Source organism: Diachasma alloeum, unplaced genomic scaffold (assembly GCF_001412515.2).
Source record: "Diachasma alloeum isolate Michigan unplaced genomic scaffold, Dall2.0 Dall_scaffold_01086, whole genome shotgun sequence".
Classification (NCBI taxonomy): domain Eukaryota; kingdom Metazoa; phylum Arthropoda; class Insecta; order Hymenoptera; family Braconidae; genus Diachasma; species Diachasma alloeum.
In genome coordinates, this window is record NW_021681197.1 from 137,214 (window position 1) to 160,130 (window position 22,917).

The 22,917-nt window shown below is 41.1% G+C and overlaps 5 protein-coding genes and 1 long non-coding RNA gene across 7 annotated transcripts; 5 read left to right on the plus strand and 1 right to left on the minus strand.

The window, feature by feature from the left end:
* The first annotated feature begins 586 nt into the window (after window positions 1–586).
* Window positions 587–1,807, plus strand: LOC107045829. The gene is made up of 2 exons (XM_015268208.1): window positions 587–1,051; window positions 1,356–1,807. Exons 1-2 carry the CDS (start codon window positions 908–910, stop codon window positions 1,557–1,559), a joined length of 348 nt encoding a protein of 115 aa, XP_015123694.1. The 5' UTR covers window positions 587–907; the 3' UTR covers window positions 1,560–1,807.
* Window positions 1,808–2,239: 432 nt separating this feature from the next.
* On the minus strand, window positions 2,240–10,005 carry LOC107045827 (AT-rich interactive domain-containing protein 4B). Of its 2 annotated transcripts, none has more exons than XM_015268206.1 (5): window positions 9,740–10,005; window positions 8,843–9,279; window positions 3,571–8,726; window positions 3,334–3,474; window positions 2,240–3,249 (listed from the first exon to the last, which is right to left on the minus strand). In XM_015268206.1, the coding sequence occupies exons 1-5, from the start codon at window positions 9,743–9,745 to the stop codon at window positions 3,185–3,187; spliced, it is 5,805 nt and encodes a 1,934-aa protein (XP_015123692.1). In that variant the 5' UTR covers window positions 9,746–10,005; the 3' UTR covers window positions 2,240–3,184. The 2 variants fall into 2 exon arrangements, with proteins under 2 accessions (XP_015123692.1, XP_015123691.1); XM_015268205.1 differs by having other exon boundaries at window positions 8,843–9,306.
* Window positions 10,006–11,139: 1,134 nt separating this feature from the next.
* On the plus strand, window positions 11,140–14,032 carry LOC107045828. The gene is made up of 6 exons (XM_015268207.2): window positions 11,140–11,436; window positions 11,902–12,308; window positions 12,907–13,006; window positions 13,272–13,373; window positions 13,624–13,782; window positions 13,949–14,032. Exons 1-6 carry the CDS (start codon window positions 11,140–11,142, stop codon window positions 14,021–14,023), a joined length of 1,140 nt encoding a protein of 379 aa, XP_015123693.2. The 3' UTR covers window positions 14,024–14,032.
* A 775-nt stretch (window positions 14,033–14,807) lies between these two features.
* LOC107045791 lies at window positions 14,808–17,106 on the plus strand. The gene is made up of 6 exons (XM_015268147.1): window positions 14,808–15,193; window positions 15,577–15,983; window positions 16,441–16,540; window positions 16,618–16,719; window positions 16,783–16,941; window positions 17,028–17,106. Exons 1-6 carry the CDS (start codon window positions 14,900–14,902, stop codon window positions 17,097–17,099), a joined length of 1,134 nt encoding a protein of 377 aa, XP_015123633.1. The 5' UTR covers window positions 14,808–14,899; the 3' UTR covers window positions 17,100–17,106.
* Window positions 17,107–17,650: 544 nt separating this feature from the next.
* LOC107045792 lies at window positions 17,651–20,240 on the plus strand. The gene is made up of 6 exons (XM_015268148.2): window positions 17,651–17,944; window positions 18,465–18,871; window positions 19,505–19,604; window positions 19,754–19,855; window positions 19,918–20,076; window positions 20,169–20,240. Exons 1-6 carry the CDS (start codon window positions 17,651–17,653, stop codon window positions 20,238–20,240), a joined length of 1,134 nt encoding a protein of 377 aa, XP_015123634.2.
* A 694-nt stretch (window positions 20,241–20,934) lies between these two features.
* On the plus strand, window positions 20,935–22,029 carry LOC107045797. The gene is made up of 2 exons (XR_001461483.2): window positions 20,935–21,139; window positions 21,786–22,029. It is a non-coding gene; the product is annotated as an uncharacterized LOC107045797 (long non-coding RNA).
* Window positions 22,030–22,917: the final 888 nt, after the last annotated feature.

The window sequence follows — 22,917 nt, forward strand, 5'->3', positions numbered from 1 at the left end:
GCACGCCATTTCTCGACCCGCTCTTTCATTTGAGCCAAAAAAAACATTCATATCTTGTCTGACATCTCTGCTACAAATTCTGGTCATCAACTTTGGTTTTCAGTTGAAATTGGAATTGTTAATTTACAGAATAATAGGAGTGTATTGACGATTTTTTCTTAACTCGCAAAAATCTTCTAACAATTTGCTACCGATTGGTGACAAAATTTTTTGGAAATAATGAAATAGGGGGGATAACGCCTTTTTTTTCAGGGGTGATTTTTCAAAAATTTATTTAAAAAAATATACTAACTAGCAAATGTTTTTTATTAGCTCGCAATTTTCTTTAAAACTACTTCAATGAGGAAAAAAATAAAAATTTGGAATATCTATACATGAGGGGCTAATTGATCGGGTCTTGAGTACAGCTGATAATTACCCGCTGTTGAAGGCCCTCGTGGGTCCATCTACCAGTGGACACCTCGACTTTTCCCAGCTGCAGCACCATTCGTCCACTGTCCCCCACCAGCAGCTGGAAAACACCAATAAAATGTCTCTGTTATCCCTTGTCAAATGCCCACATGAAAACCTACCTTAATCCCCTCAAAGCACCCGAAAAGACATCAAAAATCCTCTCCCTAAGCTCCGTATAATAATAAACAAATCTTCGGTTCCTCTGCGGAAAAATAAATGGAAAAACTCTCGGGTCCTGACGAATTTTATTCCACCACATTTCCACCCACTTTTCGATAATTTCCCGGTGCCTATCGGCGATTGGGGGGGCAGAGTTCGAGGAATTCAGGGTTCGTAAAGTTTATTTTGAGTGGAGGAAGAAAAAACGAAGACTTTTGTGTCACTGTGACAGACGTTTCAGCCGAGGTGCGTGGGAGTGAACAATTATTTTTTTTTTAATAAAAATTTTTCAAAAATGGGGAGCACCGATAAAGCTGTTATTACTGGATTCATATGCAGACTCTGTAGTAAAATGAATCGTTTTGTTATTCATATTTACGGTGAGGAGGGCGAGAGGATGAAACTCGCTGAGAAAATTAATGCCTATCTCCCGATTGAGGTGAGAAAATTGTTTGTATTCCCTTCAGCTTTCACCTGGTGAATACTTTAATAAAACATCTTCAACATCACTCTCCCATATAAACAGTCAAATTAATAATTTTGATTGTTTTCAAAATGGATTCCGTGTTTGGAAAAATCATTCCAATTGATTTTATTGGACATCTCGTCACATTATCTGGAATTTACTGGTGAATTCCCAGTCATGAATGGAGTGTTTTCGACTGGAATCCTTGGAATAAACAAAATTATCTGATGATTTAGCGAATGAAAATGAAAATATTACTGTGAAATTATTATTCCAGATTAAAATGAACGATCCTCTGCCGAAAACTGCCTGCCTACACTGCATCGAACGACTGGAGGCCCACCACAAGCTCATGGAAAAAATACTATTCGCGAGGAAACGATTAGGAATGGACTCAGAAATGAAGGAAGTCCCTGAGCAAACGACAACGAGCTCTGTCACAGTGGATGCTGCGCCAGCCTCAAATTCCCCTCCATGTTGACACATTGTCCTAATTAAATCATGAGAAATGATCGATAATAATTTTCGCTCAATCGAGTCTCATAAGTCCTTGTATTTTCAAATTTTTGTGTAATAATTTAAGCTGTTGAATCATCGAGAACATATAATTATCATTTTTATAGGTGAATTTATTGATTTCGTTGGGGAGAAAATGTCGAAAAATAACGTGCACATTATTTTCTGATTTATTTTTCACTTTATTTTGCATCTTGCCAAACATAATGTTTTTCTTTTCTATAAATCAAATTTTATTTTCGAAAGGCGACGATTTTTCTTTGGATTTTTTTTCTTCGATTTATAGGAGATTGTCAAGACTTTTACTTGATTTTTCACTGTAATTCTTGGAGAAATTTTGTAAAAAATTTATTATGACTAATGCCATTGTGAGTAGATCAAGTAATGGAGTGAAATCAAACTGAAATGTTTCATTAAAATTTGGAGTTGAAATTGTTATGATTGTGTACTTAATCATTTCAGAGCCAGGGAAATTATTGTGAAGAGAAGATTAAACTATCCAATTCACCTCTTTCTATCGCAAAAAATCCCGAATCACCGCATCAACTCTAAAATCATCAAAAACTAATCTGTGTCCATTAGCTAGAATTTTTTCGTTCAGGAAGTAAAAAACATTTGTGTACGATAACAATAATATTTGTACAATTACTGTATCATATAATGTATTTTTATGTAAGAAGGGAGTATTCGGAAAAAAAACATTTTTAAAATACTCATAATCCCCTAAGTAAATATGTAATAAAATTAAATTGCTGTATAAAACTCTCTTTCAGCCATTTTCCTTCAATTACCATTTATTATTCCATGCTCTTTACACTTATCCACCATCATTTAGCATTCCTCAACATTTTCATTCTTGGAAAAACACTTTCAACACCTAATGTGTACTCTAAACACGTAATATTCCACGATTGTTTTGTTCTTTCGTATGATAAACTGTAAATAGGAAACTCTTAATCAAAAGTATTCACACGACTATGATCTAAATATCGTACGAGAATAAAAAGAGAATTTATCTCATTTTTTTTTCAATGTTACCTAAATTTTGAGCTAATTGTCATCCTCTATTGTAAATATGAAAACTTCGAATGCAATCTTTGCGAAAACATTTCACCTAAAGAACAAAGTGATCATCAAACTGATAAATTTTTTTGGAATTCAAACACGAGATATAATTATTTACAGTACCTCCAAACAAAAAAAAAATAATAAATCAAACAAAATTTACACTTTCACTTGGATTTATGAACTAGATAAATTGTTCTTAAATTGCATTCTATACAGTCAACTTTTTAATTCGCAAAGATTGCAAGATTTTTACTTTCTCATTCATCAACTCAATCACATTCGTGAGTTTGTTATTCGTCAACGCTAGGCGATGGACAATTAGCTGCTCCCTGCTCCCATATCTACAATTACCAACAGACAATAGTGATAGTAAAGTAACGAAATAATGGGTAGAAGAATCAAAGTTCATAAACTTTGCTTCAAAGTGCGCTTGAAATTGTGAACAACTTCAATTTCATTATTTACAGAGTTCTCCTTATTTCCACTAATTTATTGTGTCCAAATGATAATTTTTAATTCCATTTAAGCACAGGCCTGTTGCATCTCGGCTTTGGCAGCTTTCATAGCTGCTATTGAGAGTTTTTTAGCTGGAAATTGATGAATTGTATCGTAATTTCAAACTATTTCCAAGTATTGTCTCCTCACTCGGCAATAAATTCAAATCCATTTACCTTCACGTTCTCTTCTCCTCAACTTCTTCCTCCTCCTTTCGATTGCAGCAAGTTCAGTTTTCACAATGTTATAAGTCTTTTTGATTTCCGATAATTTTTGCTGGAGAAGAGCTATTCTCTGGCATCCATCGAGTTCAGGATCTGCAGACGAGCCAAAAAAGCGAAACCAAATTGATTAAGACCCCCATTTTTTAGGAGAATAAAAGAGAATGAGCTTTGAACAAGAGATTAATTTACCAAGATCCACGAAAAAGTTGTACTTCAACGACTTGTGATCCCTGCCCAAGGTCTCACCCATTCCATTGAGGACTGCCTCAGCCCCTCCAACATGTCCACTGCCACCAGCATTGGAGCCCTCACTAGTGTCATCGCTGTCGCTGCCCCCAGGTCCTTGCCTTGTGGTTCTTCCACTGGTCCTATTCCCCTTCTTCTCCTTTCCGCACTCCGAGTTCTTCCTGTTCCTCTTCCTCTTCTTGGGGGTTCCAGGGTCCTCGACAGGCCTCTTCAGAGGGCCACTCATCTTGCCGCCCTCAGTCCCCTGCATGTCCCCGGCCTCATCCACCCCGAGAGTCTCCTCGAGACCGTCGTTGAACCCACCTCCCTTGACCTCCTCGCTCTCGCCCTCTTCCCTGCTTTTAGCGGTGTCCTCGGACGTCGGAGAGGATCCCCCAGCCCTCTCCTCGCCCCTGGGGGACTCTGATACATTGGAGATTGTGGAGTCAGGTGTGGTCGGTGGTGTATTATCCATAACAGGCGCAGCTTCATTGCTCTCTCTCCTGTTCTGATTCTGAATGACTTGAAGAGCCGGCACTCCCCCCTGCACCTGCTGCACCTGCGCCTGCACCGGCTGCTGTCGACCCCCAGTCAATATCCCATGGCTGGAGGCACCCTGGACTCCACAGGAACTCGCAACAGTCATCGACAAACCCGAGCCCTGGCTCGTGCTCTGGGCCCCGGAGGTCGGAGCACTGGCAAACGGCATCTCGAGGATGACAATCTTCTTCTCGAGCTTGTCTTTCCCCAGGCCTCGCTCACTGGGATCCTCCTGCTCCAACACCTCCATCGCCGGGGCTGGAGAGCCCGGAATCTCCTCCTCACACAGCAAATTCATGTTCTCACCCTCCTCCTCGTGTTTAACAACAACTGTCGACAGGCCACTCTTCTCCAGCTGATAACTCGGGTCTGGTGTCGACTCCAGACTCGGTTTTACCGTCAGGTCGAAGGAGACGTCTGGCTTCTCAGTCTTCACGATTTTGTCGCATTTCTCCTCGCAATTGTCGATCACTAGTTTCTGCTCGGAATCACTGGAGTCTGTGGAGTCCAGGAACTCTTGGGCCACCATTTTCTTGCGTTTTTGCTTCTCCAGTTCTGTGGACTCGGAGATCTCCTTCAGCGGATCTATCTGGCGTTTCTCCAGCATTCGACGGTGATCAAGAACTTTGGCGTCCCCTGGATCTTTTCGGACTTTCGGTTGCTCCAACTCCTCCTCTTTGTGTTTCATCGTTGCTCTCAACACATCGCTCGAGCAAATGTCTTCACTATCTTTCTTCTTGTCGTCAGGTCTCTGCTGCTTCGAACCGTGTCCATCCACCGATTCACTAATTTGTTTTCCACGTTTTGTTGCACTTTCGCTTTTCTTGAGACTGTCCCGTCGCTTCTGCTCTGCATCTTCTTCTCGTTTCGAGTCCTTAGGCTTCTGCTGTCTAAAGGCCAAAGCTGCTGCTGAGAGTTTCTCCTCGATGGTGGAGGTCGCAGGGAGTCTAGCGCTGATCGGTGCTGGCACCAGTGGAGTGCTGGGGCTCAGTGCCACAACAGACGGAATTTTGGCCTCGAGGATTCTTCGCTCAATCGCTGATGTCGCTGACAGTGTCGTGTTGGAGATGACAGTTGTAGACGTCGACACAATTAGCGGACTTGGGAGTAGGCTCACAGGAATCAGAATCTTCTCCTCCTTCTCCTTACTCGTCAATGGCAATTCCTTCTTTTCTTCTTTGATCGCAGGCTCGATCTTGTCGGCCTCTGGTGACGCCAACGACGACAGCTGGAAGGTGAGGACGGGTTTCTCATCGACTTCTGTGATCTCTGACTCTGAAATCACAAGCCTGTCCTCTAAATCGTCTCCATCAGCAGTGCTTTCGTCGTTCCCTGGTATGTTGAGGAACAAAATGTCTGAGTTGACAGCTGATTTCGTGGCATCTTCAGGGATATAAGGAGTTACTGCTGAAGAGACTGGAGCAATTGGCTTCGCATCGAGGGATTTATCAAACTCCTTCGAGGAGGACTTTATGACACTGGTTTCAGGGGTTTCAGCATCCTCCGCACGTTTTATCACCGGTGATCTCTTTGGCTTCTTCTTCGGCTCAATTTCCACAGGACTAGAGATCGACGGAGCTGCAGATACTGACGCCACTGGCATCGGCTCTTGTTTTATCTCCTTCGGAGCAACAGGTGGAGCAGTTTTCTGCTTCTTCTTGGGGCTCTTTGGCTCCTCATCGAAGACCCTCTTCTTCAGCCCAGTTTTATCTTTATCTGCCCCCGAGTCTCGCTTGTTTCGAACTTCAAACTCGAAGGGCTCGGGCTCCTTGAATTCGTAGACGTCCTCAGTAGTGGGTGAAGGTGAAGCCGGAGGTTTAGCGACAACTTCCTCGACAATTGGCTTCACCACCTCCTCCTCCTCCTCCTCCTCCTCCTCTTCCTCCTGCTCTTTCTTGATCTCTTTAGGCTCAAGCTTGATTTCTTTCTCAAAATCCTCGACTTTGGGTTTGATGTCCTCGTCACCCGAGTTCTCGGGCTCCATCCTGATGACCTCCAGCTTGACAGCCTTGTCAAATCCCTTCAACTCAGATCTGATTTGGTTGAGATCGAAGTCTCGGCCCTTGGGAGCTTCCTCGTGGCCCGAGGGCTTCTCAAACGCATCGGGAACCGATTCACTCTCCTCTGGCTCGTCCTCGTCGTTATCATTGTCCTCTTCATTCTCCTCTGGTTCATCAGTCTCATCAGCGAACAGTCCACTCCCACTCTCTGCCTCCTCTGACTTTGTGTCCTGTATTTTTTTGACTGCTCGCCTCAACCGCCTTGTTCTCCTGGGCACCTCTTCACTGGGATCCTTCTCGTCCTCCACTTCGGAGTTCTCGTCAGGCTTTATTCTGTCTTCCACCCTTCGCCTCACCTCTCGTCGCCTTCGCTCCTCAGTCCCCCGTGATCTTGTCCTCGCTCGTTCTGGCTCTGTGTTATCAGTTTCGTAGGCGTCCGAGTCCTCACTCTCAGTGGCAACCGACAGATCCGTGTGCCCAGACATTCTCCGAGTTCTTCTCGTCCTCAATTCAATCCCCATTTGCTCGGCATTCCTCGTGGCGTTTCGAGTCGGTCTGCTCGCTGGAGTCGCTGGTGATTTCGTTCTTGAACCCGAACTGGCGACCGAGAGGGGAGTCGTTGATCTCGTTGGCTCTTTATCCTTATCCTTGTCCTTCTCCTTGCCATTCCCCGAAGCCGAGGACGACGACAATCCCCCAGTGGAGGAGCCTGACGAGGAGTTTTTCGTGCCACTGGGTGCAACACTCTGAGCTCTTCTCCTCCCTGTCTGCTGAAGACTCGGAGTCTTCGAGCCTTTTGCACTCGAGTTGGTGCTGGGTGTCTGGGGCCTGGGAGTTGCTTTCGTCCTCTTGACTCGTCCCTGCGTCTGGGTAAAATTCTGGGCGATTCTCGTGGCCTTTATCCACTCGTCGTACCGTGTATTCCAGCCTGTGTAGTGCACGAGGTAGTCCAGCTCTGCGCCCTCGTCCATCCGCTGGATTTCAATGACTTTAGCTTCGTAAGTGACTTTGGACTCGTGCGTGGGACCGTAATACACCTTCAGACGATCCCCAAGCTGGATTGGACCCTTGTAGCAAGGTGCTGACGACTCAGTCCCACTGTTGTCGTCCTTGTCCCTCGACTTTTCACTGTCCTTCCTCTTCTTTCTCCCCCTCTGCTGCTTCTTCAAATCGTCCTCCATCAGTCTACGCTGTTTCGTAGAGCTCCCTCGGGTTTTCTCAGACTCTCGAGACGTCTCACGTGTCTCTCTGGACTCCTTCGACTTTGTGTCTTCCTTTGATTTTGAACGGGTCTTCGTCGAGTCCTCGTCCTTGCTCTTTTCCTTTTTCATAACTGGCGCTGTTGAGGCACCTGAACTCGACTGGGACGACGTCGACGAGGACGACGAGGCGTTCTCCTGCTTCTTCTTCTCGTGTGATTTCTTCTTAGGTTCCTCTTTAGGCTTCGTAATGGCTTTCGATCGATTGGAAGGAACTGGAGTGAATCTCGATGGTTTTTGGGATTTTTCAGAGCTAGAGGATTCCGCTGTGCTCTCCACCTCGATATTCACGTCAGACTCTGGGCCTGAGATGAATTGCTCCTCAATTGGTTCTTTCTTCTTCACAGATTGCTTCGGGGGCTCGTCCTCCACTGGAGACACTGCCGGGACAATTGGCTTCTTCTCCTCCTCTGGGATTGATTTTTTATCCTCATCTGGTTCTCTCTCTTTATCAGATTTCTGCAGCAGAGGGGGGACCGGTGTGTTTCTGTCCTTATCCCTGATCAAACTCCTACCAGGGCGCTGCTTCCTCGTGCTTCCTCGTGGATGATTCACCATCGTACACCCAAGTTTCCTGTAAAAGTCCTCGAACGAGTGTAAAAATTTTTTGTACGCCTGTTTCACGAGATTGTGAGTACTGAGGTTTGCATGAGTCGACAATCCCAGTCGTCGAGTTATGGATTTCCATTGATTCTGATTGGTGACACGGTTGTAGCCACCGAGTTTGTAGACAGCCCTGAAGAGACGATACAGGTCGATGTCCTCGGAGCCTATCATGGGACAATTGTTGATGGGAGTCCCTCTGTCGTCCATGAATTTGTACAATTGCGCTACGAAGTGGTCTTTCTCCTCTCGGGGCTCGTCGTCAGAGCTGTCTGAGTCCAAGTCCCCGTCTGTGTCGCTGTTGCCACTCGACAGAGAGTTCCCGAAGAGGGAGTCTCTGTCCCAGTGGGGGGGCAGCTCGTTTTTCTCGAGGAAGAGGAGGGCCTTCTCCACAGCCAGCTTCAGAGTGCTGTTCTCGACCTTCACTCCCAGCTCTTTCGTAAATTCTGTGGCCTCTTTCTTGGGAACTGTGTAGTACCTGGCGTCCTTGAACGATCTGACGAGGTAGTCGTCCCTCACCCTGATCCTCACGGTGTCCTGGGCAGTTGGAGCGACAACGAGTCCTGGAAACCAGTTGTCCTTTTTCTTCTTGTCTCCCAACTCTACGCAGACGACTCGCCCAATCTCAGGCTCTGTCTCCAGACCCTCTTTCCCTCCAATTCCCGAGCCCGATGGACTCCCTCTGGGCGGACTCTCCTCATCCTCACTGCTGTCATCCCTGTCGGAAGGCAACCCAAAGCGAAAAGAAAAAAATTAACAAAAAATTGAATAAAAAAGCAGAGAAACATGGGATTAGTCGTCTGATTAATGTCAATTTGGTGAGAAAAAACTCACTGTGCTTGCCTCGAGCGTCTTCCTCGTCTCCCTCCGATTACGGGGTTGCCAAAGTGCTCGGGATGGGTCAGGGGCAGCTGGTCCAGGGTTTCAGACTCAGCAAAGTGTCGACCACTCTTCAAACACAGTGCTGTTCTCCTCAGTGTCGTTATGTCTCCATCGTCGAAGACAACAGTGTACTGACTGCAGTCCTGGATTTTTGTTATTGTCGCCTCGACAAAGTCCTTCTTGTCGGCGTGTCGAGCCTCAACAGAGGCACCAACTCTCAGGGTACCCCTTATCTGCTCGTCTGTCACAGTGGCTGTGCCCAAACCCTGTTTGTACGTCACCCTGCATTTCACTGAGCGCACGACCTTTCGGATTTTTGCCTCGCAAAATGCACCCTTGTATTTAGCACTCACTTCGGTACCCACTGACAGGTACGGTGGATCGTCACCCTTCAACGAATTTGAAGAAAATGATTTCTTCATTTGGAATAATGTGAGTAGTCGAGTCGTTGTGAGGATTTTTATGGTTTTTTTAATGAGAGATAATCAAGTAGTCATGAATTATGGAGGGAACATTCCACTGCCAATAAAATGGCGAATGTTGAGGATTTAAAAAATCAACAATTAATTGTTCATCGAAATTCTAGAGTGAATAAAAGAGATGAATTGATACATCGATCCTCTTGACTGTTTTGTCAATGGGGAATAGTTCGGGGGAATTATTTTCTCGGCAATTATTTACACTCCGAAAATTCTGATGGTCAGGGATTTGGAGCGAACTGATGATTCTACTCTCAATCAATGTTTGGACAACGATAAAGAGTTGAAGTTACGGTTTTGTTGCTCTCCGGGGGATAAATAATACGAGATAAGGTGGGAAAAATATTTCAAGGGAGACTCGTGTACTCACCAGCATTTTCCTACACTTTTCTCATCTCCATGTACCCAAACATCAGCTCCAAAAGGCGGTCGTCCATTCCACAATATTCACCGTAACGTATCACCGATAATAATACGACAATCACATGCCACTGAATCGAATATCTGTGAATAATTATGGAAAATCTGGAGGGCTGGATACGCAGGGCGCACTCAGTATCACGCAATTCTCCAGAAAACACAGACACTCACGTACGTGCGTCTCCCTGCGTCTTTGTCATAATTTTCTCTTTTGCCTCCTTCCCCCACTACTTTTTCACTACAAATCCCGAGTTTTGTGATCACGAAAATCTGGAAGTGCTCGGTGAGCTCCGTGAGCTCCGGGTATTTACGAACGCACGGAAAATATAGAAATGCGGAAAAGCGCTGGGGCGCCATCTGTCAACAACACTTGAGCGGGAAATTGGTCAATTTGAAAGCGAAGCGCTAAAACAGTTCCACTTGATTTTTACTATTAACGAGTTTTCAATGAATATCTCGGAATCTAAGGGAGATAGCGCAATTTTTGTAATGACCTTTTCTACAGAGCGAATGGAGCGCTACAAAAAAGGTCCTGACAAAAATTTGACCAGGTCCCTTAGATTCCGAGATATTCCTCAAAAACTCAGAAGTTGATTTTGACTATTGGTCAGTTTTCAATGAATATCTCGAAATCTAAGGCAGATAGCCAAATTTTTGTTATTACATTTTCTGTAGAGGGAATTGAGAGCTACAAAAAAGGTAATAACAAAAATATCGCTATCTCCCTTAGATTTCGAGATATTAATTGAAAACTGGCCAACAGTTATAATCGACGTGGACCGATTTATCGCTTCGCTGAGTTTTTGAGGAATATCTCCGAATCTAAGGCAGATACCAAAATTTTCGTAATAACCTTTTCTCCAGAGCGGATTCGGGGCTACAAAAAAGGTGGTGACAAAAATTTTGCTATCTCCCATAGATTCGGAGATATTCCTAAAAAACTTTGATAATTTAAAAAATAGTCAAGTTCATGTTGGCCCACTCTCTCCTTAACCTCCGCAAAGGTATCGCGATAAACCGCAACTTCTTGAAAATTGATTTTACGTACGTTAAAGTAATTACCTCTCCTTCATGCAGGTTTGATATTCTCACGAGTTAACAACTCAGAACCCGACTATGTGCGAACCCCGCAACTGTCTATAATAATTTATTGACGAATCACGGTGGTATCTCCGAGAAATTATAAGACAAAACAACCGTCAATGTAGCACATACGAATCTTATTTCTTGCAGTTTCACCCCTTCCGTATTTAAACTCCAGGTGCATGAAATAATTTTCATTTACACGAGAATGAGTCATCGAGTAATCGACATTGACACGCATGAGACGGATTTATTAATCGCGCAGTGATGGTTGATGAGAAAAAATTACCCGAATTAGCGCTAACTTATCTCAAATATGGAACAGCGCTACTCTGCACTTGGCCGCCGAGTTCTCGGGCTACGAGCGCGGAAAAAATATCCATCGAAGTGAGGTGGTGGTTATTGTACCTAGTAGCGTGGTGCCTTCAACTTCCAGTATTCTATACTGCATATTTGACGCGACGAAATTTCATGGACTTTACCAAGTACATTTGTTTCGGGTCGGCGATTGCCCACTCGATAATCAAGATGATTATTTGCAAATATCATCGAAAAAAATTTCAGGTAATCACGCGTGAAAAAATTTCGTAGAAAAACCTTGCACTGTCCCCAAAAAAATCAATACAATTTCTATAGCAATTCGATTAAAAAAATTATGATTTTCCTTAGTTTTTTTTCTTGAATTTAATTGTGAGAAAAAAACGAAAATTTATCGAATTTTTTCTATTATTAAATTTGTTTTCACACGTGATTGCCTAAATATATGAATACATTCAAATTACAAAAAAAATATAGGAGAGGGTAGGGCAAAATGGGATACCATCATTTAGTTTCGAGCCGAATATTATAATTCGGCATCATTCTATCACTTGGTCACTGAGTTTTCTACACTCATTATCCGTTTTAATAAATTATTTATGATTTAAAGAAATTCCTAATGTTTTTTGTGCAAAATTGGACTATCCCGTTTCACCCGCGCTATCCCATTTAGCCCCACCCTCCCCTATGGATATTAATTTCCATGTCCAGAAATTAATCGAAGAAATTGAAGATTATTTATTGCGCGCAACTCCCCGGGAACGAGAAATGCTGAATACTTGTGTGAAAAAAGCGGCGCCCGTTTACCTGTCATTCAATATAATCGGATTTGTAGCAGCAGCTTCGTACGTCTGTGGCCCCCTGGTCATCGACCAAGATCTGCCGATGGACACAATATATCCGTTTGAAATACGTTATTACCCGGTTTTTCAAATAATTTACACCACCCAAGCAATAACAACGACGCAATGTGCCGCCGTTGGACCCCTGGATGCTCAAGTATGTATGCTGTTCTGGTTCACTATTGCCCGACTTAAACTCCTAGCCCATGACATGAAGAACATTGCGAGTGTTGGTGATCTCAATGCTTGTATTCGAGTGCATCAGAGTCTATTGAGGTTTATGAATTTGTTATTCTGATTATGCGATATTTGCTATCAAAGTTTCATCTTCATTCAGTTTAACTGGAATCATTTGAAAACAACGGGGACATTGCTTTCGTCATAGTCAACATATTTTTGATAATAAATTAGCAAAGTTGCTTCCGAATGGAATTTCTATGATGATGTTTTTTTAATTTAATTCAATGATTCATTGAATTCAACATTGCGCCGACGTTGCCCCAACATTGCACCAACGCTGCCCCAACATTGCGCCAACATTGCTCCAGCGTTGGCAGCTAATGTTGCCCAAACGTTAAAATTTCTTCCCTTTCCCAGAATATTGACTTCAAAAAATATTTTTTTAACAACAGATGTTGTAATCAACTAACAAGAATATTTTAAATCACAATTGGATTAATTTAAACAATTATTTCTTCAGTTATCGTTGAAAAACTAAATAAAAAAGCAAATTCTAAATCCTGAGAGTACAATGCTTCCATTCGGAAGGAAAAACTCATTCTCAACGAGAAATAATCGTTTCATCGACTCTCTATATTTATCAATCATTTATTCTACAGATACGAAAGTGAATTAATTTTTTTTCTGATTACAGATTTAATGAGAAAGCCTGCGAAGTCGCACGGCCCATTATTATGACGACAGTCTTAATGGCTACTTGCTCCATTGCTTTCGGTGCGATGCATGTCATCGGGGTAGAGCTTCTCAAATAATTTAATTATACAGTATAGAAGAGAGCGGGGTAAAACAGGTCGCTGTTTTAACAAACAAAATAATTAATATTCAAATAAAAATAATGTCAAGTTTTCAAGGATTAAAAATTCTAATGTACTTGTTACTTCTTTTAAATCAGAAAAAAATATCATCCGAATAAAAAAAATTGCAAAAATGACTCGTTTTACCCCATTTTCCCCTGTAGACTGTCCATTCATAATAATGAGAGCTGAAATTTCCTTTCAGCATGAACCATTCGAAGTCAAAGCCCAGTTCGTGGGTTTCGACATAGGATACGGTGCCCAGTTGTACTTGAGTGCTTGGGCAGCGGAGAATTTAATGACGGCGGTGATCACTTACAAACTAATTCAGTAGCGAAGTAGTCAAACGAATATCTCACAATCTAAGGCAGATAGCAAAATTTCTGTTATGACCTTTTTGGTAGAGCACATTGAGAGCTTCAAAAAAGATAGATATGAAAATTTCCCTATCTCCCTTAGATTTGGAGATATTCATCGAAAACTCAGCTAAGAGCTTAGTCGACTTAAACCATTTGACCACTTCGCTACTGAATTACTCTACATGAGTTCCTTTGCAGATGGACGACCTGAAATGGGCTTTGTACAACTCCTCGTGGTCAGACAACACCAGGAAAACCAATCGATCGTTTCTCTTTGTCTTACAGCGATTAAATAAAATACCGAAAGTCTCTGTCGGCGGATTCATACCGGAACTATCCCTCAATTATTACACTGGGGTAATTGTTCACATTTTCAGGAACCTATCACCAACTATTAACCAATTATCATCAGGCATTTTTATCCCTGACATTTGGTGATTGATTTCTTTAAATTAGAGATAAAAATCCCTGAAAATTAGTGAGATGTCCCTGGAAATCACGAAATAATTCCCTCATTTTTCAGTATTTGTCGAAAACTCTGTCTTTCTTCACAACTCTTCGCATTATGCTCCAGAAAACGGAAGGACCGAGTCAATGAAATTTATTGTACAATTAATACCGAAGAAACCCGTTGTTCTATCTCCTTGTGAACGAAATACATTACGCCAACTTTACGCCAACATTGCCCCAACGTTAAAATGTGTTTTTCCTTTCCCTGAATATTGGTTTCAAAATAAATTTAAACAACAGATATTGCAATCAATTACGGAGAATATTTAAAATCACAATTGGATTAATTTAACCAATTCTCTTCGCATTATGCTCCAGAAAATGGAAAGACCGAGTCAATGAAATTTATTGTACAATTACTACCGAAGAAACCTGTTGTCCTATCCCATTGTGAACGAAATATCAAAGATGAATACAATTGAACACTCGAATACAAAAAGTGATTGTCCCCATAAATTCTGCCTCCATAAATCCCAGTATTCCAGAAACCAGGAAATAAACTGGAACCACAAACCTCAGCTGCCCACCATAACGACCCCATAAAATCACCTCTCCGCATATCCTCCACAACCCCATGATAAAACAATGCCTCGAAAATTAATTTTCCGTACGTTGAATATAATTACCTCACCTGCCTGCAGGTTTGATATTCTCACAAAGTTTCCAGTACTCAACCCGACTGTGTGCGAACCCCCTCGACTGTCTATAATAATTTATTAACGAACCCACGCGCCGAAGCCGCCTGCATCAGCCCATGAAATTATAAAACCAAACAAAGTCTCATCACCGGCAATTACGTTATTCAGTGTTATTCGAAATAAAACTTGAAAAGCCTTAAGAATCTTCCCCAGTTCATCCTTGTCGTTGTTAAACCGAGGGACGAAATAATCGCGACTTACACGAGTATGAGAGCTCAATGGATCGACATTCGCATGAATAATACGTATTTGTTCATGGTGCCGTGATGGCTCAGAGAAAATTACCGGAATTAGCGATAACTTACGTTAAATACGGAACAACTCTGCTCTGCTCCTGGCCGTTGGGTCCTCAAGCCTCGAGCCTGGAAAGAAAATTCAATGGAGTTAAGTGGCTGTTTCTGTGCTCTATATTGGTTTCCTTTCAACTTCCAATATTGTACACCGCTTATTTGACACGAAATGACTTTATGGAAGTTACGAAATACATTTGCTTCGCGGGATCCATCTCCCATGGGATCATTAAGATGATTGTGTGCAGATGCTATCAGAGAGAATATCAGGTGAACGAAATTTAAAAATATTTGCGAGGGCAGCGATCGGCATCAATCGTTATTTTAGTAATATTAAGAGAACTTGTTCCTTAAAATAATTGAATTCATTCATTTATCATTGGAATTTAGAAAATAGTAAAATAATTGATAATTTAGAGATAATAAAGAGTTAGAGATTATCCAAACAATCGTCAGTCTTGCGAATTCGACTATTGATTGGTAAAATAATTAATTAATGCATTAATAATGCATTTAACAATGTTGATGTTAATTAATGTTAATGTTAGTGAAAGTGTTAATGTTAATTAATTTTTAAATACATTATTCTTAAAAAATTTTCTCCGTGTGGGTCACTGCATACTACTTGAATCAATTGTATTAATCATGTGCAGGAATTAATTGCAGTAATGGAGAACTACTTCGCACGTGCGATTCCCCGCGAAAGAGAAGTGTTAAATGCCTGCGTGAGGAAAGCGGCGCCTGTTCACGTCGTGGTGAACGTGATTGGGTTCATAGCAGCGGTCTCCTACGTCTGTGGACCCCTAGTCCTGGACCAAGATTTACCAACGGAAGCGGTTTATCCATTCGCGATAGATTATTACCCGATTTTTCAAATAGTTTATACCATACAGTCAATTGTAGCGTTCCAATGCTGCGCGGTTGGACCACTCGATGGCCAAGTATGCATGCTCTTTTGGTTCACTATTGCTCGACTCAAACTCCTGGCGGACGATATGAGGAACGTTGCGAGTGTCGACGACCTCAACGCTTGCATTCGTGTACATCAAAGTATATTGAGGTTTACCACGAGGTTTTTTACAGACTTTAATTAATTTCGATCAGTGGCGAAGTAGTCAAACGGTTTAAGTCGACTTAACTGAGTTTTCGAGGAATATCTCAAAATCTAAGGGAGATAGCGAAATTTTCGTACATATCTTTTTTGAAGCTCTTAATGTGCTCTACCGAAAAGGTTATTTCAAAAATTTTGCTATCTGCCTTAGATTCCGAGATATTCATCGAAAACTGACCAACAGTAAAAATCAGCTTCAGCCGAGTTTTTGAGGGATATCTCCGAATCTAAGGGATATAGCCAAATTTTTGTCATGACCTTTTTTGTAGCCCTCAATTCGCTCTACAAAAAAGGTTATTACAAAAGTTTCGATAACTCCGTCAGATTCGGAGATATTCCTTAAAAACGCGGCCAAAGTTTAAATTTAACCAAAGAATTTTACTTACATTCTTCTTCACGTTTACAGATTCAACGAAAAAACCATTAATGTTGCCCGCCCGATAGTCACGACGACAGTTGCAATGGCTACTGTATCCCTCGCTTTCGGTGCGATCCATCTCATTGGGGTAGCTTTGCAAAACCCTTGCCCATCCACTAAACTTTATATAATAAAAATTCTAAGAGTCCTTCATTTTTCTTCTAGAATGAGCCACTGGAGGTGAAAGCGCAGTTCGTCGGCCTCGACGTGGGCTACGGCCTTGAGCTCTACTTGAGCGCTTGGGCAGCGGAGAACTTCATGAAAGCGGTAATCACCACTTTCCGGAATTTTTTTCGTTCATAAAAAATCGGGCCTCGTGTCTTCTTGCAGATGGACGATGTCAAATGGGCTCTGTACGACTCTCCTTGGTTACAGAGATCTCAGAGAACGAACCGGTCAGTTGTCATTGTCCTGCAGAGATTGAATAAAATACCAAAAGTTACTGTTGGAGGACTCATCCCGGAGTTGTCACTGAATTATTACGCCGTGGTAATAATTCATTAGCGATATGATAATGAGACGTCTCTCATTCGCTCTACGATTTCTATCATTTAGATAAATCTCTCACATTTCAGTATTTATCGAAGACCATGTCGTTCTTCACTACGCTTCGTGTGATGCTTCAAAAAATGGAAGACCCGCTTTAGAAAAGTGGACTCTAGCATTCCGAATGGAGAAAATTGTCGTCTAATCCAAAAATTTCTGTCATAAAGAGCAATTTTATATGATCATTCCGAGAAATACACCACAGAGTTATTGAATTTTTACTCAAAGTCTCTCAATGTCGAAATAATTTCAGAGCACCTATTCCCTACCATTCGAGAGACCATTTAAAGTCGACGATAATTGTCGGGTTTAACTTTGTAAGCTGTTGAAGATGTACCGACCCTCTTGCTTCATAACTTTAATAGTCGTCTCGGAATTGTACAAATGTTACGCTTTTCTCCCCCACATCACCACAACCCTTCAGCTGTGTATTCTCACGAGATAATTATTCCTCCTTATATCGCTTCACAGCGAACCGTCTTCGAATTGTTTCAACTTCATTACGCTCTCATAAGTTGCGTGCTGACACCATCAGTCGTCGGATTATTATCAAGTTATTCGTACTTTCCTATGATATCTTGCACTCGCTCAAGGCGTCTCCTGAGCGAATGTTCCGTTGACGAGAAGATTCAATTTTTTTGGTAATCTCGCAATGGGCAAAGAATATACTCCAGAGTTTGCGATCCAATACACTAAATTGACAACGGGGATTCTGTTTACGTGGCCGCCGAGTTCGACGGCATCGCGACTCGTGGAAATCAGCTTTCAAATCGGCTGGTGGATTTCCTGGATCATCTCCGTCTTCCTCGCTGGTCCACTGCTTGCAACGGCCTATCAACAACGCAGCAGTTTTATGCAACTCACCAAACACTTGTGTATAGCCGTTTGTCTCATTCAAGTTGTGGTGAAAATGGTGATTGGGAGATATCATTATCGTCGGTTTCAGGTGAGCATTTCTGTGATTATGGAACACGGATGAAAAAATTTAATAGAAAAACCCAGCGAATTTGCTAGACAATTCTATTGCATTTCTATTGAGATATTTTTTATAGAATTCCCTCGGTCTTAATTTTCCAAGTTGTTTGTTCGATTTTCTTGATGAGGAAAAGAAGAATAGAGTGAAAAAAATTAGGAAATTTGAGCCGAGGAAATTGTAGAGAAAATATCTGAAGAGAATAAATTGTATAGAAAAATCGAATGTTGAAAATTTGAATAGAATCAGCCGAAAATTAATAGAAAGTATTCAGGTTTCTGTTAAATTTTTTCAATACAACATTTTGCTTATTTCCAGACACATGTTACATGTTCTCAATGACTTATCACTAATTTCGAGAAATCAATCACCAAATTGCGGTGAAGTTTCGGTGAATTCAGTGACATGTCTCTGAAAAGCAAAAATAATTTTTCTCTGTGTTTTCTTGACATTATTTTGGTCATTAGAATTCAATAAAGCCCTTAAGTTACAGTACTTGATCGAAGAAATGGAGATTTTCGTGAAGAACGCAAATCCCCACGAGCGAAAAGTACTCATGAGCTACGTGAATCGAGTCGCTCCCTTTCACTACAGATTCAACATGGTTTCTTTTTGTGGAACTTTAGCTGTTATCCTCGGTCCTTTAGCGCTGGACCTGTCGCTTCCAACGGAAGCCGAGTATCCCTTCCCCATGTACCAACATCCAACTTATGATATTCTTTTTCTACTGGAATCGATAGGGGCTATTCAATGCGGCTGTACTGGCCCTTTCGATTGCCAGGGGTGTTTGCTCCTCTGGTACGCCACAATTCGACTTGATTTTCTCGCGGAAAAAATAAGAAATGTCAACAGCGCTGAAGAACTCAAAGAGTGCATTCGTATACACCAGCATATTTTATGGTAATTAGTTCATCTCTTCGTTAAAAATCTTTCACAAAATGATTTTTTTAAGTCGACTTCGACTATTCACCAGTTTTCAATGAATATCTCCGAATCTAAAGGAGATAACAAAATTTTTGTTAGAATGTTTTTCGTAGCTTTTAATTCGCTCTACAAAAAAGGCAATTACGAAAATTTTGTCATCTCCCTTAGATTCGGAGATATTCTTCAAAAACTCAGCTGTGGCCGCTTCGCAACTGATTTAACAGCAGAAACAAATTCAATACGTGCTCCTTTATTGAAAATTCTTTTACATATAAATTAGGAGTTGAATATTAGACTATATGACGCATTTTCATAGCGGTGAATCACGCACAAAAAAAATTAATAAAAAAACATCGAATTCGTTAGAAAATTCTGTTGAATTTCTATTAAACTTTCCATTAGTTTTTGGATAATTCTATTGACATGTTCAATAGAAAACATTCAATAGAATTTTCTAACGAATTCGATAGGTTTTTACATTAAATTTTTTCGTCCGTGATAGCTTTGATAATTGACCAAAACTGTCGCTTTCGAGGTGTAAAATAATGTAGAAAATGGAAACAATCTGCAATAAATTGATGAAAATAAATGAATGATTTCTTTTCTGAGGTACATCGATGAAACAATCAGAACTGTTCGGCCTGTGGTAGCAGCAACAGTCGTATTGGCTACGATATCCATTGCCTGTGGAGGAATTCATCTAGTTGGGGTAGGTCTATCTCAAAAACGGTGACTGATTTTCCCAGGAATTCTTTCCGGATTTTTTTTTACTGAGGAATTTTCTTCCGGGGGATGTGTGCTCGGGACCCATAATCCGAGTGCTTTCAATTGGAAATTCGGTGACACTTTTTTCCGTAGAATGAACCAGTCGATCAGAAAGTTCAATTCGTGGGCATTGACATTGGATATTCCTTGGAGCTTCTTTGTGTCGCGTGGGCTGCAGAGAGTCTGACAACAGCGGTGAGCTATTCCCATTCATATCTGAATCAATTTCCGTATTCATTACTCATGTAATTATTCAGTGCGAAGAGGTCGGCTGGGCGTTGTACAGTTCCCCGTGGATTCAAAATTCCCAGGAATTCAGCAGAATCGCAATTTTCGGGATCCAGAGATGTCAAAAGCCTCCGAAGATTGCGGTCGGGGGACTCTTGTCGGAATTATCCATGAATTATTACGCAACGGTTAGAGCAAACTCCGCGAATTAATTAATTGAATTTGAACGCAAATTGAAGAAATGGGCAATTCGGAAATTAATGATTTCCTGTTGTTTCAGTACATGTCGAAAACCTTTTCCTTCTTCACCACATTGCATGTCATGCTCACGAAACTCGAAGAGGATCTGTGACGAAGTCATCTGTAAGGGGGTGGTTTGTACTAGAAGTAGATAGATTTATATGAATTTTTTTGCAAGAAATAAAGAAATTTCTCCGATGGGTGTTTAATACCTAAATATTTGAATCTCCGAACTTATCCACTGCGCCAAGCCACCGGGCTTAAAAAAAAAAAAAAAAAAAAAAAGTTTACGTCGATTTTGACAACTAGTCAGTTCTCAACGAATACCTCGGAATCTAAGGCAGATAGCAAAACTTTCGTCAGGACCTTTTTTGTAGAGCGAATTGAGAGCTACAAAAAATATTCCGACAACAATTTCGCTATCTCCCTTAGATTCGGAGATAAGTCTCGAAAACGAGGTCGACTTCAATCGTTTTACCGATTCGCTACTGAAATAAATTGAATGAGAATGAATTCTCCTGTGTCAAAATAAACGCGAGTCGGCAGTGAGTCAACGAGGCAAATAGTCCGCCACGTATGCCTGTCGCCCCTCCAAGTAGATTAAAACGGTAATCGTCAGCCGCTATCGTAACTCAAGCGGCTTCTCACGGCCTCTGAGGACCAAGTGTTCGTCGCATTATTTCATTGCTCTCTGATGGGATTCTTCATTAAATGCATTAAATTTTTACATTCCAGTAATCCACCTTTATGATGACTCGCTAATTGTCTCTCAACTCCCGTTCCACAGCCGTTTTAACAAGCATTTTCCAACTTTGTTGGCGTGTTTATTTCGATAACTGGGAAACGATAACGATAAAACTGGACGCATTATCGGCTCGCAAATACTCGACTGCAGGGAAAACTTGGGACAGTTAACGTCGTTATTCGCCGTCAAGATGAACCGCTCCTTCACGCTATTAGTGACTTTGATGGCTGTCACATTCTTTTTTGCATCAGTGGTACATGCTAGGCGTAAGTCGACCAAAAAATCTGAATTAATTCGTCGTTTTGTTATTAATTAGTCAATTTTTCAGCGGAATATTCCAGCTTTTCGGTGATATTGAATAATGCCCTGGGAATTTCTAATTCACCTCTAGGAATTTAGTAGCGAAGCGGTAAAAACGTTGAAGTTGATTGTCAATAGTTAAATAGTTTACCTTGAATAGCTCGAGATCTAAGGGAGATGGCAAAATTTGTGTTAAAAGCTTTTTTATAGCCCTCAACTCGTTCTATAAAAGAGGTCATTACAAAAATTTTGATATCTTCCTTAGATTCGGAGATATTCCTCGAAAACTAAGCTAAGAACTAACTCGACTTAAATCCTTTTACCGCTTCGCTGCTGAATTGTCTAATCAGCTCTCAATAAATATCTCGAAATCCAAGGGAGATAACAAAATTTTTATCATGACCTTTTCTATAGCCCTCAACTCGCTCTATAAAAAAGGTCTCTACGAAAATTTCGGTATCTCTCTTAGATTCGGAGATATTCCTCGAAAACTCAGCCAAGGGCTAAATTTACTTGAACGTTCTGTCGCTTCACTGCTGAATTTAAAATATCCGTCGCAGAAATACGGAATTTTTAGAAATACCGTTACACAGATTTATTTTCATTCTCCAGAGTGTCAGGAGCAGAGTGACTGTGACACTGAGAGGGACTGCCCTGCAGGTGCAAACGTTGAAGCTGAGTGTCAGACGATGGTCGGTAAAACCAAGTATTGCATGTGCATCGTTCGTGAAGGAGCTACACACGCCGAAGAATCTTCAGATTCTGAAACACCTGCGGCGTAATGTGCATTCCAGAATAGACGTATCACCGTTATTACCGCACTATTAACAATACAAATAATAAATTCGAAAATGAATTTAGTTGCTGTCGAATTTTTTTTTTTGCGTTCTTTAACACAGCCACAGTGTTTTCAAAATAATAATTATTCCGCTACTATTGAAAGAAGTTATTCTTAAAATAATTGAAATCTGCGAATCTTCATTGAAAATCAGAAATTAATAAAATTATGAATAATGTAATTTTCCGATGGACTTGAATTGATTAATAAATTTAATCATGTCAAAATCGTTCAACATCATTCCCTTATTTTATATTCAATAAAAAAAATTATTTAAATATTATCGTTATGCCGATGTTTGCATTGAATTCCCAAATCAATTGCCGTGAGATTCAAACTTTTCCCGCGCCTTTTGGTCTGAACGTCAATTGGTCTATTGCCCCCTCTCCCGGATGATCGAACAAAGAGGCAAAGACCCCATCAATCGCGATTTATTGATTTTTTCACATATTAAATTTTTAAACAAAAAAAATCTTCAAATATGAACGAACAATCGAGCGAATAATTCAGAGAGGAAACAATTTTTGATCGAAAATTATTAATTGTCATTTTTAATTTTGGGTTTTCGATTCACTCGTCAAATAATTATTATAAAATTCAAACAACAATTCCGTCGACAAATAAATTTGAAACCCCCCATTGGTGGTTGCCCCCCACCCCGATGACAGTTCCAATGTAAATCCACCTTAACCACAACAAAAAGAGTTGGGAATTTTATTTTCACGAAAAACCAATATGGTGACCGTGATACTAATCAACTGTTGAAGACCATTGAAACAAGAGAAAGAAAATCCAAGCGATTTTTTTTTTCAATCACCCCTCAGTAAATATTGAACAAATGTTGTAGTTAAACGTGAAAAACCATGAATTCATCGATAATTGAGTAATGGAAACGTCGAGGTGATT

Coding starts and splice junctions, on each gene's coding strand:
- LOC107045827 (XM_015268205.1), bottom strand. Junction 3,475..3,570: donor CAACTTTTTCGTGGATCTTG/GTAAATTAATCT, acceptor GCTCGTCTGCAG/ATCCTGAACTCGATGGATGC. Junction 3,250..3,333: donor GAGGAGAAGAGAACGTGAAG/GTAAATGGATTT, acceptor ATCAATTTCCAG/CTAAAAAACTCTCAATAGCA.
- LOC107045792 (XM_015268148.2), top strand. CDS start 17,651: ATGGGCAAAGAATATACTCCAGAGTTTGCGATCCAATACACTAAATTG. Junction 19,856..19,917: donor CAGAGAGTCTGACAACAGCG/GTGAGCTATTCC, acceptor GTAATTATTCAG/TGCGAAGAGGTCGGCTGGGC. Junction 20,077..20,168: donor CCATGAATTATTACGCAACG/GTTAGAGCAAAC, acceptor CTGTTGTTTCAG/TACATGTCGAAAACCTTTTC.
- LOC107045829 (XM_015268208.1), top strand. CDS start 908: ATGGGGAGCACCGATAAAGCTGTTATTACTGGATTCATATGCAGACTC. Junction 1,052..1,355: donor ATGCCTATCTCCCGATTGAG/GTGAGAAAATTG, acceptor TTATTATTCCAG/ATTAAAATGAACGATCCTCT.
- LOC107045828 (XM_015268207.2), top strand. CDS start 11,140: ATGGTTGATGAGAAAAAATTACCCGAATTAGCGCTAACTTATCTCAAA. Junction 11,437..11,901: donor ATCATCGAAAAAAATTTCAG/GTAATCACGCGT, acceptor TTCCATGTCCAG/AAATTAATCGAAGAAATTGA. Junction 13,783..13,948: donor CCCTCAATTATTACACTGGG/GTAATTGTTCAC, acceptor CTCATTTTTCAG/TATTTGTCGAAAACTCTGTC.
- LOC107045791 (XM_015268147.1), top strand. CDS start 14,900: ATGGCTCAGAGAAAATTACCGGAATTAGCGATAACTTACGTTAAATAC. Junction 15,194..15,576: donor GCTATCAGAGAGAATATCAG/GTGAACGAAATT, acceptor AATCATGTGCAG/GAATTAATTGCAGTAATGGA. Junction 15,984..16,440: donor GTACATCAAAGTATATTGAG/GTTTACCACGAG, acceptor TCACGTTTACAG/ATTCAACGAAAAAACCATTA.